Source organism: Glandiceps talaboti, chromosome 6, assembly GCF_964340395.1.
Source record: "Glandiceps talaboti chromosome 6, keGlaTala1.1, whole genome shotgun sequence".
NCBI classification, from domain to species: Eukaryota; Metazoa; Hemichordata; class Enteropneusta; family Spengelidae; genus Glandiceps; species Glandiceps talaboti.
In genome coordinates, this window is record NC_135554.1 from 8,791,024 (window position 1) to 8,806,715 (window position 15,692).

General features: G+C 34.3%; 1 protein-coding gene across 1 annotated transcript in view; it reads left to right on the top strand.

The window, feature by feature from the left end:
- The window catches only part of LOC144436126 (uncharacterized), a 44,101-nt gene extending 29,379 nt beyond the window's left edge, over positions 1 to 14,722 (top strand). The window contains exons 13-23 of the mRNA XM_078124828.1: positions 9 to 131; positions 637 to 889; positions 1,478 to 1,604; positions 2,658 to 2,796; positions 3,757 to 4,325; positions 4,822 to 5,031; positions 5,664 to 5,726; positions 6,873 to 7,048; positions 7,988 to 8,234; positions 8,910 to 8,962; positions 9,879 to 14,722. Of these exons, the coding sequence (XP_077980954.1) occupies positions 9 to 131; positions 637 to 889; positions 1,478 to 1,604; positions 2,658 to 2,796; positions 3,757 to 4,325; positions 4,822 to 5,031; positions 5,664 to 5,726; positions 6,873 to 7,048; positions 7,988 to 8,234; positions 8,910 to 8,962; positions 9,879 to 10,027 (2,109 nt within the window). The 3' untranslated portion in view covers positions 10,028 to 14,722. The remainder of the gene's footprint in view (positions 1 to 8; positions 132 to 636; positions 890 to 1,477; positions 1,605 to 2,657; positions 2,797 to 3,756; positions 4,326 to 4,821; positions 5,032 to 5,663; positions 5,727 to 6,872; positions 7,049 to 7,987; positions 8,235 to 8,909; positions 8,963 to 9,878) is intronic.
- Positions 14,723 to 15,692: the final 970 nt, after the last annotated feature.

The following is a 15,692-nucleotide window of genomic DNA, read 5'->3' on the forward strand; positions in this document are numbered from 1 at the left end:
TTATCCAGGCTGACGTGAGAAGAATATATGAAGATATTGCTGAGACTCTTCTAGAAGCCATCCAACAGAATGCCAAGAACGTCTTAAACAGACAAATATCACCTCGAGCCCAGTCCAAATATTTACTAACAGTAAGTGACATTGTCATGACGACATCATGTATTAAAGAGAAATAATGTCTATTATACCACAGTTGTAGGTAGACTGAAAGGTAATGTTGATCTGTCTGTCGTTTTGTTAACGTTTACACCAATTGAACAGTGTCTGTTGCTATGGACCACTGGTGTTAGTGACAGCAGTGTAGAGATGTCTCAATGATAAATCTTTCAGTTTAAGTTGGAGGTTATTTTTGAACATGTTATATTTCATGGACAGCACATTTACTGAAAAAATGTAGTTAAAAATTATTGTAAGATGAAAATTAGTATGTTCATGTCTTTGTATATTCATAAGATACCAAATTGTCATGTCATATTCACATATGAATCTTTTTGCCTGGCCATGTCATGCTTGTATGGTGATAGAGGGCGCTGTTCATAGTGGCAGAATACTGTCAGGTATATCAAATACCCAGAGACTTTGATAACATTAAACCATTTACATGCACCATATTTCTTTTTTTCTGTTTATTTACAGAATGGTTTGCCAAATCGCCCACACTCATCCCCAATCTATTCCCCAGTTTATGCTAGTGACTATCACACTAAGGGAAGGACAACACCAGATCATAGAAGAGTGCGTCCATTAACGGCAAGATCATTCAGGAAACAATTCGAACCCAAGACACCATCTCTAGGAGATCGGTTTCTTGTAGGCCCACAAAATGTTGGCTATATCATAGCACTTCCTGAACCAGATATAGCCCTTATACAAATGGATGGTGTACCAGGTAATATATATGACTTCAGATATATACTGTAACAGAACAACATATCTCATAATTACAAATAAATTAAAACTTTTTACAGCTCCAAAATACTTGGATAATCCTAGTTTTCAATCTTATTGTAACTATTAATCTGAACAAATGAGTCTTCATAATATTGTCTCATAGTTATGCCCAAAAAACGGTTTAACCCTCAAAATAAAGTCCACTAAATTCAGTGACAAGATATGACACTTTTAAGTTTTACATAAGGTTGAAGTTAGATGACTGTGTGTGTGTCATAAAATCACTCTTTTATAAGACAAAAAATAACAAAACACAAAAAAATGATTACATTTTCTACACTTGTATTCCCCTTTAAAGGCCAGGGTTTCAGTCCCTCGTTCTCATATTAGTGTTATCCTGTCAGTGTAGCCATGGTGATTACCTTGGATTATTGTGTTGTTCTGGACCAACTTTTCCCATGTCTTTGCCAGAGAACTGTTTTTCACACCTGAATTTTAATCCTGATGTGAACTGGCCAATAATTACACCAGATATTTGGATGCATTTTTAAATAGTGCTGTGTTTTATATCTTGTATTTTCTACAGCTGCCAATGGAGCTGTTGTTGTGCATGCCAGGAACATGGATGTACATTACAGTTATATGGACATGAAACGTGTAGAGTGGGATGACAAATCAGCACAGTGGAGACCAAAGGGTACCGTTGGAGACAGGTATGTAGGCATTACAGTGTAGCAGGTTTGTAACATTGTGAAAATGCTGGTACAGGCCAAGTACTATAACTATGTTTTAGATATGTGTTATATAGGGTTATCAGAACACTGTGATAGGGGTGTGATCAAGTTGGAAATAATCATGTGTAGGAAACAAACTGGTACATGTATATAGACAGTACAGTGTAACAGGCTTATAATATTGACAGTGACAATGCTGGTACAGGTCAATTACCTTTAGCTAAGTTTTAGGTATGTGTCATATAAGGTCATCAGAACACTGTGATAGGGGTGTGATCAAGTAGGAAATAATCTTGTGTAGGAAACAGACTGGTACATGTATATAGTACAGTGTAAGATTTTATAATATTGTGACAATGCTGTTACAGGCCAGGTACCTAATCGCTAAGTTTAGGTATATGTCAGGACCATAAAAGAATGATGTGAATGAATACATGGGTGGCAGAGATTAATGGATACACTGAATGCACTACTGAACTATTTTTCGTGATTTTGCAAAATAAGATGTTCTTTGATTGCGGTAGAGGGACATTGCAGTGTTACAATGATAAGTAATACAGTATTAGATACAGGGAACTCTCAGTCCATGAAGGTTCAATTTCTTACACATGAGTAATACTTTTAGCACAGAACCATATAGAAAATGACAGTAGATTACCTTTGCCCTGACAAAAACAGCTATGTATGTTGACTTGATCAAATTTATTCCATAAATTATAGGATTTTAGACGTTTGATTTCTCTGCTATAATAAATTGACAGAATATCATCATTTTATTTAATATATAGTATGAGAGTACAGTATCACAGCATTTAATACAGTGGGAGTTTTACCAGTGACTAGTAGTCATTAAACAAATAACAGTGAAGGGTACAAGTAGCCTTTTATTTGAAAACAAAATTGACAAAAATACTTACAAGTTGCAGACCATGTCCAATTCAGTTGTTTACTTAAATTCCTTGTTTTAAGCAAGTTCTGCTCGTCAATGCTTGCCTGTCACTGATTGTATTCTACTGTCCTTTATACCAACAGGATAACTATACAGAAGTTTGACGGTGATGATGACAATGATCCCCCTAATCCCCCTACTACACCTACACACCATGGTAGTACACAGTCATTGTCTTTGTGTACAGTGGATGATGATGATAGAGATTCTATGAAGGGAAAGGTAACAGTTATATTTCTGTGTTTCATTGATAGTGTTACAAAGAAGTAGGAAATAAGTTTGTTGTTGTGATTTGAGAATGCAAACTTATTTTATTCAAAACATTCTATTTAAAGGGGACACTGCTCCAGGAAATAGTGACATTTCCATCAACTATGGGTTCTGGAGACTCATTCGTTCTGAGTCATTTCATGATTTGACGTCATCTACAATTGCAATTTCAGAGAAACATCAAGTTGATCTTGTGCCTTTGTAGGGTATCTTTGCTGTGGGCCACATGACCTCCTGGGAGTCACCAGAAATAATTTGTTCATGGTTGAACAATGAATATTTGTGAGATATGTTTTACGCTGAAGGGAATAAACACTTTGGAGTTATGAATATTCATTGTATGTGATATAAAGTCATGAAGTGACTCTCCAGAACCCATAGTTTATGAGAACTTCTGTATTTCCTGGAGTAGCGTTCCCCTTTAATACTAATACTAGTAATAGCTGGCATGTGCAATGCACCTTCTTTCATCATATTGTTGTTTAGCAGTAGTTAGAAATCACCAAAAGTTATAGAAGTTTTAACTTTTTGTAACTGTTGGTGTTTTTGTGCTATTCACATAGACTTCATTTTGCCATACTACTGTCAAGATCATGTGTTCACCTAGTGATCGAGTAGTCCCAGAGAACTTTTAATCAATTATGATTTTGTCATAAACCAAGAAGTTTTAGATTCCTGAAGTTTCAGACATTCAAATGTGTTAACAACAGAAAGTGTACTTGACAGGAAATTAAAGTTGAATCAAATGTTATTTATAAACATCTTATTTCTTTTCTCACCAAAGGTAGCATGATGATTAATTGACTTGTAGTAAGGGTGAATTGAATGAGTCCACAGAAAGTTTGTTTTTGTGATGTTCTCACCAGTGATATTAACCTTTAATCACAAATTTTTGTTTTCCCATCTTTGTAGGAAGTAGAAACTCCAAGACCCATGTCAGCTGTGCTTCAAGAAAAATTAGACTTGAAACTGAACTTGAACAATGATGCGTTGAGGTCGTCTCTGATGTCAAGAGACATCAAGTCTGCACAGGTCCATGAAGATGTAGATAAATTGTTAGGAAGATCAAAGAAAGATGAAGAGAAACGAACAGAAGGATTGAATAACCATGACGACGAAAACCTGAATAACGAGGATGATGATGCAGTTTCTGTTGAACATCTTGAAAATGCACTTTATGACTGCCTTAAGGACGCCATGGAAACGGTGAAAATCAACGAACCTAGTAGAAAGGAAAATGAAAATACGAATAGGACTAGTAAAGATAGTGACTTAGGACAATCAAAGCATAAAAAAGAATTTAGACAAATCTATAACAAACCTGTTGAAAAACTCACAGTACATGCCGAGGAGGAAAAACTAGAGAAACCAAGACAGGAGAAATTTGTTATAGATGTGAATTTAGTCGAAGAGGATGGTACACTTACAGAACTGTCAATGAATGAAAGGAAATCAAGACCAATGTCATCCAGGCCAGTTAGGTAAGGAATTTTTATTCATTGACAACATTAGACTGTAAAATATGTTGCCAGGGGCAACCTTATCTCCCTTCCCATTTGTAGAAAGGGATGAGAAGAGTGTCCATAGCAGCTGATCTTTCTGTGTATGACAACAGAGGTATAGGAAACTGTTACGCCTCGTGACATTTTTTTTACATCTTTAAAAATAACATGTATGACCAGCAAACAAAGTCCAACAGTGATAGGTAAGTGCTGAATAGCCAGTAAAATACATCGACTACCCTGCAATGCTCTGCCACCTACTTTTTCAGGATTTTTGTTCACAGATTCTTTGTTTCAACCAATATATTTCCATCACTGAGGAGAAGCATGAGTCTCGTTCTTATATATTACCGACTACTTTTTGTATTGTACTGGCTACTTGTAATAATTAGCTATTATATACCTGACAGAGATGCATGAAAATGAGGAGTCTATGTTTTGTATTTCACTACATATTAATCATTTGTTTTTGTAGTGGTATGACAGAGAGAGCCTTGGATGATATCATGTTGGATGAAATGGCAGATGTGAACTCTACAATCAGTAACACAACAGTTAGTCAAAGGAAAGGCAGTCTAGAGTCAAACGAAGATGTAGAGTTGAAATCGGCAAATGCACAAATACTGACTAGTATCAACATTGATGGAGGTCTCAGAGATAAAGATAGCCATGAAAGGCAAAATAGGTATGTGTAAAGTACTGTAATTGTTTATTTTGTGTGTGGTAATTTCAAAGTTAAGATATTTGTAAAGTTGGTGATACCATTACCATTTCTTAATAAAGAAGTGGAGTCTCCTGATAACACTGTAAACAAACCTAATCTTAAGCAAGTAAGAATATGTTACTGTATTTTTTACTGTTTCTGTCGATAGAAATCATAAATGATGGGAGAGAGCCTATATATCAATCTTTGTGCACTCAATAATAAAAATCACAATAGCCAGTAAAAACAGAAAAAGTTAGCGACACCAGCAGTGGCTGTTGCTTATCAAAGATATATAATTGATATGAGAAATATATTAGAGAATATGATAGCATACGTTGTTGTACCTTTATCAGTATTTTGTTTGTTCTTTATACAGTGTTTAATGTCAGACTGTTTCATTTTGAGTATTAATGATTCAGTCCCAACTTCTTGCATTTAATAATGCTATCTTATCAATGTAGTAGCTGTATGGATTAGTAATAGATAGAATCATCCCATTGTTCAGGACTTGATATTTCTATAGCTGTACCAGACACAATTTTCCCACCTAATCCTAATCTGATAAGGGCCTTTAGATACCAGCAATCAATATCTTTGCATTTACTTACCAGCACAAGATCACTGTCCAGTCCCACAAGATTAAAGAGTGCAAGACCAAGAATTAGTTCAGCAAGGTAAATTGTGATTTTGATATCTTCGAACTCCATGTATTATACGATGCATGAGCCATTTAGAACAAAAAATATTGAATATATACTCTGGTCACTCTATTTCACAACAACGTACGTCTATGTCATGACAACGAGCACCTACGTCACTGTTTCTACTATGTTCAAAATATTCGTCAAAATGCTCAAAGTTGCCATTACTTTCCATGATTTTTCTTTGATGTTACTGGTGCTTGTATAATGATGTTATTCTTCATTCAGCCTGAAAATACTTGTGACCCAAGGATTGTCACTACGAGTCGCTAGACGAGTAGTTACAAAGGCCCCTTAGGTCACTCGTGTTTTCCTTGGCTGAATGAAGAAAATATTGGGGAATAACATCTAAATATTGTTTATCTGATAGTAATTGTCAATATGACTAAAGAGATAACAAGATATTATTCCCCAATATTTGTCTTTGTTCAGTCCAAGAAAGTATAAGTGACCTAAGGCTGGGGCCTTTTCACTGCAAGTCAATACATGAGTAGTGAAAAACCCAAAGATTATGAGTATTTTCCGACTGAATGTAGAAAAATATTGGGGAACAATAATTTATGAAAATCGGGAAAAAGTAATGGCAATTTAGAATGTTTTAATTCAATGCAGAACCAGTGATGTAGACAAGGGTTGTCATGACGTAGACAAGGGTTGTCATGACGTAGACAAGGGTTGTCATGACGTAGACAAGGGTTGTTGTGATGTAGAATGACCAGGGTATATAATCTATATTTTCTGTTCAAATGTAATAACTTTAATATAGTATAATAACAGTATTAAATGCCTTGTGAGTGTAAATGGAAAGCTTGTTCACTACATAACAGAACATGGCGAGATGATCGATGAAAAGAATCAGTCACATATTTAATGCATTATTAACTAAGTACAACTGTATCTTATCTTTTCTGAAAGAAATGTAATCTTGTGGAATGGTATAAAAATGTAAATTTATAGTCTTGATTTCAAGAAACTAGACACTGTCAGTCATTGTGCTAAGTGTTTACTGGCAATGAAATACTCCAATCAATGCTTTGCTTCTTTAGATACTGTACGTTTGAATTGTTGATCAGTATTAATCTGTACCACATCTTTTATAAATCTATTTTCTCTTTGCAGGTCCACAAGTACTCAGAGGTCATTGAAATCACTTGTATCCCAGCAAACACAGCCAATAATGAACATAGATATAACCAGACCTGATAGTTCAGTGCTAACAGATTACCAACTAGAAAGAACAGAGGCATGGAAGAAGTGTATGCCAGTAACTCCATCACCAAGGTTGAGATCAGCTGGTAAGGAGGGTATCAGATCCTGTAGTTAATAACTGGGGTCTGGTTATTCAAGTTTAAAATAGCTAAATATGTCTACAAACTGACTAATCAGTATTTCAAATTTTCATGTTCTGTGTTGCACACTTTGAAATGTTCCTCACAAGAAGTGTCTGGTAAAGACAGAGTGGTAAGTAAGATGGTAGTATTCTGTCATGTAGTGATCATCTTTATCTTCCATCCCTGGAAGTGGAGGAACATACTGTGAAATACTAAATTTTAACTCAGAAATTTATTTTCACTTTTTTCACTGGTGTGGTTTTCCACTAACTTAAAATCCCCTGAATATACTTTTTACGCATAGTCACGAAGCATACCTTGCTAAATCAGTGAAAATTTGGTCCAGAAAAAAACAGCCAATTACTGGAAAATAAAACCTTTGAAAATATAGTGTTAGATGTATCTAGAAACAAGAAAATGTAAATAACAAGATCAGTTTTTGAAAAGTCTTTATTGTGACTATCGTGATGTCATGATATGTGAATGCAATATTACTCAGGGATTTCTACATACATTTTGTATTTTGTGAAATTCATATACATCTTTTCCATGAACATATTACTGAAAGATATGTGACTGGAATATTATGTAAAGTTTTCTACATATATTTCACATTTTGTGAATATTATGGAGACATTTTCCATGAATATAGTAATATGTGAATGAAATATTATGTAAAGTTTTCTGCATACATTTTTAGGTGTGAAATTCATAGACACATTTTTCATGAACATATTAATAAAGGATATATGAATGAAATATGATGTAAAGTTTCCTGCAGACATTTTACACCCTGTGAATATTTTGGACACGCTTTACATGAGCATATCAGTATAGTGCTATGGTCATTATTTGGCTATCACCAGCTAACACTGCATTATTGTAATTTTGTATCTACTATAGCACGTTCATCACCACCACCACAGAGACCAAGCTCACCTCTATCAACTCAAACCTTATTCATGTATAAAGTCCGTCCAACTGAACAAACCGGATCAGTACTATCTGTGAAGAGTTGTAATGATTGGTTAGGTTGTGGTAGAAACCTACATTACAATAGTAGAAAAATGAGACCCAAATCTGGACACGTCCCAGGGTACCTAGAGGGTATAGAACCTAGACGACAGTCTATACAAGCAAGTAAATTGAAGTAAGTTGGTTTAGTATTCCATATATCAGTTTTTGAATCATTTATTGCTCAAAGAGGTTTATATTTCAAGTCAGTTAAACCTGTCATTAGTGTACATGTATTCTTGCCTTCACATCAAAAGTGTAAGAAACTAGACAATATTAGTTTCTTACTTTGAGACTACTTCCTTCTCTGTCTTGCCATGGAGTCTTCCATGGCGATCATAGTAAATCAATGGCAAGACAGAGAAGGAATTAGTCTCAAAGTCTTAGATAATCCCTCTTTTTGTTCTTATACTGATCAAAGTTCCTAGTCTTGGCTTGAATAACATATTCAGGTAAATCATTCCAATGAGTTACAGTCCGTTGAGTGAAGAAATACTTCCTGATGTCCAATCTGACTGGATTTGGCAAGTTTGAATGCATGTCCTCTGGTTCTACTTGACTGAGTACAGGTGAACAGTTTATTTGCAGGAACTTTATCAAATCCTTTCATAATCAAATCCTTTCATAATCTGAAAGACTAGAAGATTAGAAGGAGCTAAAATACTTTTTATGTCAGTATGATCTTTAGAGTTTCTCTGCCAATGTATGTTTTTTAATGATCTTTTCATCATGTTATTTCTATTCAAAAAAGGGAAAGGGACAAAATGTGTATCATAAATTAATATCCAAATTTGATATTTTTCTTTTATAGGAGGAGTAAATCCAGTAATTCTGTTAGTTTATCCAGACGACATTCGAGCTCAGGTGAGTGAGAAAAGTGTATAATGGAAACGATACATTTAAAGTAGTTTCAGAAAGGTTTCTGAATTATTTGTATATTGGCGCTGTTGCAAAATTGTATGGAGTTGTGTGTTGCACCACGGACAGACTGGTAGATGCTGAAAGATGCAGAATTCTATAATAGTAATGATCACGTCAAAACTTTGTAATAAAAATAACAATAACAGAAACCAGTTCTAAGATGTATAGATATACATTTAATACCAAGCTAGAGAGACTATAGATCGAGTTTCATTTACGTGGCACAATATTTTTTTATATCTCGCACAATTTTTTTTGTTAAGAATTACATACAACAAAATACAGACACTGATAGCATGCAAGCATATAAATTGATACATTTCATTTCACTGTGAACACAAATCAACATTACTGTTAGATGAGAGACAATGAAGATTCAAACACAAAACTGTTAATCTGTGTTCACTTTGAGATAACATGTACATGTAACTTTTTTGTGTGTGCATGCATGCTATCATTGGCTGTATTTAAATTTGTGTAATTCATAACACAAAATGTGTGAGACGTTGAAACATTGTGGTGCGTCTTGGAAACTCTCTACTCTCAGCATGCCTGCTTTGTTGAGTGTCAACATTGAAAGATAATATTTAGATTTCACTTTCCTACAATATTGTGCAACAATTGTATTTTAATGTTTCCTTCAAAAAGTCAGTGTGTAGGACACCCAGAAACAAATAATAGCTTTCCAATGAAGTAAATCGTGTCGTTGGTACATGTATTCTTTGCACTATAGTCTAGCCTAAAGCTCCCTTTCAAATTTCACTTATTTTTGGTACTGTATTAAAAAAAAATTTGTGTAGCAATGCAAGTGTTTTGAAGTCAGCATATTCATTAACAGTGTTCTCTTTCCTTGACACAGACACTAAGCTGCATCGATCAATGGACCTTTCAGCACCAGACTACTCAAGACAGGCACACCAGCACAATTTTACAACCAGACAGTTAGGAACACCACCGTATGGCGCTCCCAAACGTCCTCCCTCACCTCTTAACATGACCTTTCGGTAGAACTAAATTCAACATCACACTGTCACATATTTTTATAGCGTGTCAATAGTGCAAGGTGTATGGACTTGGTCATAGTACTCATGGCATGTCCTGTTGCAATCAAAACTGTGTGTGTCATCCTATCATTTCTCTTCTAGTAGTCTAGGAAGTCATTGAAACACCAAACAGTAACAATTGGGATGTATGTGAAAGTTGTCATGGTGAGTTAGTGATAGTGTAAGAAAAAAAGATAATAAGTACTGCTGAATGGTAAGAATGAAAATGTCATATTACAGACTGGCAATTGAGGCTTCGGTTTATAAAATATAGACACAAGCTAAAACTATTGTCGCAAGTTGTTGATATAGAAGTTATTAAATGGATGTTGGTTTAATTATAGTGTCAGTAGGGCGGCTGTCTGAAAGCTAGTTCCATAAACTTGCAGTGTACTGTTTTGGGACTTACAATGTTTACACTATCTTGATCACAGGGTGATAAGATTTGCATGACTGAGGAACCACCATCACCCACTTGTGTAATCTACCACATTCATTAAGAAAAGTTGTAGTTTGTGTCTATCATAGTAAACCGAAGCTTCGATTACCAGTCATAAATGAAAGTCTATGTCAACAAGATCAATCAGTCTTGTGGATGCTTCTAATTTACTAGACCCTGATGTTCCTGAGAACTCTGAATGGTTGTTGCAGTTCGAGTGAATGAGTATATATGAACATTACACGTATATACCATGTGTCTTTCACATCATGTTGTTTCACCCCAATGTGTGTATGGTTATGTATGTTGTACACACTCATGTATGGTCACAGTTGTTTCACAAGCACAATCACAAACAATTACATGGTTTGTCTGTGGCACGTTGCATGTTATGGAATCTGCATCTCCACCACATTTGTGTATGAGAACACTCACACCCTGATAATTGATATTACACAGCTAACATTTCTAACTTGGGTGCATGTTGCATAGAGACAAGTGACATTTCATCTTATAACTCACTAATGATGACACCAGTAAGTCCTTTTCCAGTTCTATAATGCCATGTGACCAAAGAAACATAAAATTTGGGGAGAAGGAACTCCTTCAGTCTGATTCAAATCTGATTTTTACATTGGTTAGTTTGATTAAAGTGTATTTCCTTTATTTTAGCTTGAATCCTCATTTGTATTACATATTTATGTTTTCATCTTGATTCGGTGTTTGCCATCCTTATAGCAATCAAGATGAAAAGGCAAATTTACTACCAAACTTGATATTGATATTTTACATGTACATCCAAGTAACACAATTTTTTGGTTACAATTATAACTTACACACAGACACTGATAGCATGCATGCACATGCAATGCTACATGTAATCTCACTGTAAACATAAATAAACAGTTTTGAGTTTGAATCTTCCTTGTTTCATCCGACAGTGAGGCTGATTTGTGTTCACAATGAGATCAAATATATCATTTGTATGCTTGGATGTTATCAGTGTCTGTATTTATGTTTCATGTTATTTGTAACAAAAGACATTGTGCGAGACATAAAACACATCATGCTGCCTAATTGAAACTCTGTGGTCACTCTGGTTTGGTAGTAATTGTAATACAAAGGATAATTCAATAAAAAATTTAGGTGATACAATTTAATTAAACAAATAGCCATGCTAACGATAACTGGTAATCATATCATATTTCACTCAAGGAATTTTAAACTTGTAGAAATCATTCTATGGGCTGAGTATATAATCACAGTAAAACACACATTGACACAATCATATGGTGCATTATGGTAATCTGGAAAGGGATCTATATTGTACAGTTTTGATGGCAATGCGGCAAGCTGTTGTGTGTACAATTAATGCACAGTACACAAGGGTGGCTTGGTTTTGCACAATGCATTTTGGGATGTTGTATGTAGTTCTAAGGGATGTCGTGTCAAGAAAATGGGTGTGGTACTACAATATAGCTTGGGTAGACTACAATTTGTGTTTACATATGTAATTCCTCACCAACTACCAAAGAGAGAGAGAGAGAGAGAGAAAATAGTGCTATGGCTATAGTGCCCCTTTTATTTGCTTTCACTGTAAATGCAACAAAATGACAAGCATGTATCTATGCATGAATTCTACTCTGGGGAAACACTTTAATGGTAATGACATACAGGCAATACTTTTAAATTAATAATTGATAATTTAATAATTGTCACCCGTCCACTGAATTATAAACATAAATTACATGTAAAATACTCATTTCAGTAATTTTAACTTATGTGAATCAGCTTTCAGATACAAAATCAACTTCATATCATTTTCTGAAAAAAAAATACGATAGGTATTTTTTAGCATATTAAACACACTTTTACTGATTGAATACATTTTGTTTTAAATCAATTTTTTCAACCATTCTGTTCACCATGAATTGCTTTACCATTAATTGTGCTTGTTATGGATAAAGTGAATTTATGACAGTATTTCTGGTTTTACTGTAGTGTTAGATTAATAAATCGAACAATTAGATCTATACCTCATGTAACTTCAACTTTAATTTAGCAGTGGCTGACTTCCATGACCTCTCTGTGACACTGCAGTAGTATGTCAGGTATAATGATAATAATAATAATCTTTATTTGTCCAAATAAATTTAGAAATTTGTTGAATGGTTGCCACAATAGCAGTGCCTTAGTGCCCTAGTGTTAAAAGAATCAGGAGCAAACTTAGTCCCTGGGGGAAACCTGTGTTAAAAGGTAGTGTCAAACTGAGCATCACACTTCTTGCATAACAAATCTGGTTCATTTTTTAACCCACCCAACGCTTGGCAAGTTTGAACCAAGACTGCAGAGGTAAGGGGCAGATGAGCTAACTGATCGGTGACCAACAACTCATTTTTGATCAATTTACATCAACGTATAAACATGCCGTCCAAATGTCTTTGTAATTGCCATAATACTTCTTCCAAGAATAAAGATTTACATTTTTATTGAAAGTTATTGAAGCAATAATAAGATCTTTAAGAGAAATGAAATTCTTGCTAGGATTGAATTTTTTTTGCTGTTGCATACCTCAGGGTATATCTAGATATGGGTAACACATAGGCCAAAAAAGTGGTGAATTCTTAATAGCAAAAAATTCTTACAATTAAACAGCCAGTAGCTTAGAAAATATAACATTGATAATAAATTTGTGTATTATCTTCTGAAACGAAACAGGTACAAGAAAGTTATTTCTTGGTTTTAAACATTAGGATTAAGATCTTAGGCAGATGGTTTAGATCATTCTCATAAACCACAACTTATTTCTTTTCTGTGAATCATTGAAATATCATGACACCCCCCCCCCTTCAAAAAAATCAAAATCAAAAACCTGGTTTAGATTCACAACTAGAGGTGTACCAGACAAATGTACTTGTGGTAGTACTTGTACGTACAAATTCAGTCAGATAATTGCAATGTGCTTGTTTCACTTATGTCACATATGCACAGTGTTAAGAAAAAATCCAAAAGCACTGATGGTAGACAAGTTTTTGACATGCACTGCTCATGAGTAATTGTCTATACAAACGTGATTATTTATGCAAACATGAATAATTATCTATGCAAACATGATTAATTATGCAAATATGAGTAATTTATCTATGCAAATGGGTAATTATCTATCCACAACTTTTTTTCCTCAAGATAATTTCTGTGAACGTTCTTTTATCCTATGCAGGTGGTTGGAAACTAATTTTTTATACAATTGTAAATAAAATATAGTGAAGAAGAACAAGTTAAAACAATTAGATAAGGATACTGGTAAAGTAGACTTTGAGAGAATTTTCATACAAAAGTAATCTCAAAAGCTTTTACATTGAGATATTGTCCGTCCTACTTGTCTTTGTTATGTTATGTACATTAGATAAAGTTAAAGAGTGTGAACATTATCAAATACTTAAGATACATGCTTATATTTTAATGAAATCATGTATTTTCTAATTGATTTAGTAAGTAGTGAGGTAATTACACTGTATTTTCTATACATAACTAAGAAATTCAAAAAACTATTTTAAATGTAAATATGTTTTGTTTCAAGCTGAAGAAATGTGATATTTGTATTTGGTTCATATTATCTTGGTTTTCTTATATTTGGAACACTCGCTTATCTATTTTGGGTTTGCTTTTGTTAGTAAAACTGTATGTACTAAAATAGTCAAGAATTTTTATGACATCCAAAAGGGTTGCATTAGTATCTCAATAGTTTAAAAATAATGAGCTTTACTTCTTTCCCTAATGTTGATGATATACATTGTAGTAAAAACAAAATGGCATTGATACTGGAAATAAATCAAACCCAAAATTGATGACCATGAGTGTTTGGTCAAAATGCAAGTCATAGCATAGAGACCTTTAGATGTCAAATTGAATCATAAATATATAAAGGTAAATATGTCAACACATGACTTACATTAGTCATATATAAAATATTACATATTTGTACATACATAAGCTTTGTATTATTAAAGAAGGCATTTTCAGTACTTTGATTTTTGACATTCTGTTTTATAATTTATTTTGTATAAAAACTGATTCATGTGTGGCAAGATTTCTTAAACATTTGAAAGATCTGATATAAAACTACGCCATTTATAGTATTCTCAAGTGTACATTTATTTGTTCAGCTTTTGTTGTGTGTACAAAGTGGTAATGTATATAGTGCTATTTTCATTTGCATAACTGATATTGTTATTAAACATTATGATTAATTTTGTCATTGTTCTAAAGTGATTTTGTAATATTTCACTCTTGGCAGAATCATAGACACTACATTCAAGTAACAAACTTCCTTTTTAGACATTGACCTTGACCTTGACTCTGATATTCTGGTTCAATATTATTGAAATTCAGCTATTTCCTGCATTATCAGTCACTTTGCAAATTTATTTGTTGCCACCATGTCTCCATTCAGTCACATACAAGTAAAGTATTGGGGGGGGGGGGGATGTATCTTCTATGATCATAGACTTGTTAGTGTAGCAGGTATTATTGTCTTCGAATCCCATTCTCGCAAATCAGAGCTGTTATTTCTTCCGCAACACTGTGATCTCTTGGCGGTGCGTCTTGGACGTTGCCGTTGCCGCTGTGGTTTACGGCGATGTCGAATCCCTTCCCAAGTCTAGTAGCTCAATAAGGTGCTGATATGAGATTTCAAATATCAAATGAAGCCACCCACAGTCATCGCAGAGTGTAACTTATATACAGCTAGACCGACTTGTCCAATCAGAGGCCTTGATTTTGGTTGGTTATATGGAGCCATAACCCACTCTTTCTTAGGGGTGTGACCATTGGGTGTGACATATATTACGCTCAGCACTCAATCTGCGTGCAACAAATTACACAAAATTGTGAAAAAGATCCGTTTGAGCCAATCACGCCGTAGTATAACTACATGTATAAGTAAGATAGACAACGCGTTCGGTAGGGTTGTGTGTCAAAAACTCGGGCTACGCCTCCCGAACTCGTTAATCATACCTGTGTTAATCAATCTACAAACAAGTGTTATTTGTCTGTGATCAATCACATAAATCTGTCTTGTATTGACTTAATGTTTATTTGGGGCAATTACACAATGTTTAAATATGGTACAGTTGCCATAACAGGACGCTACTTTACAATGTTTCTACACATCCTTCAAACAGTTTACTAT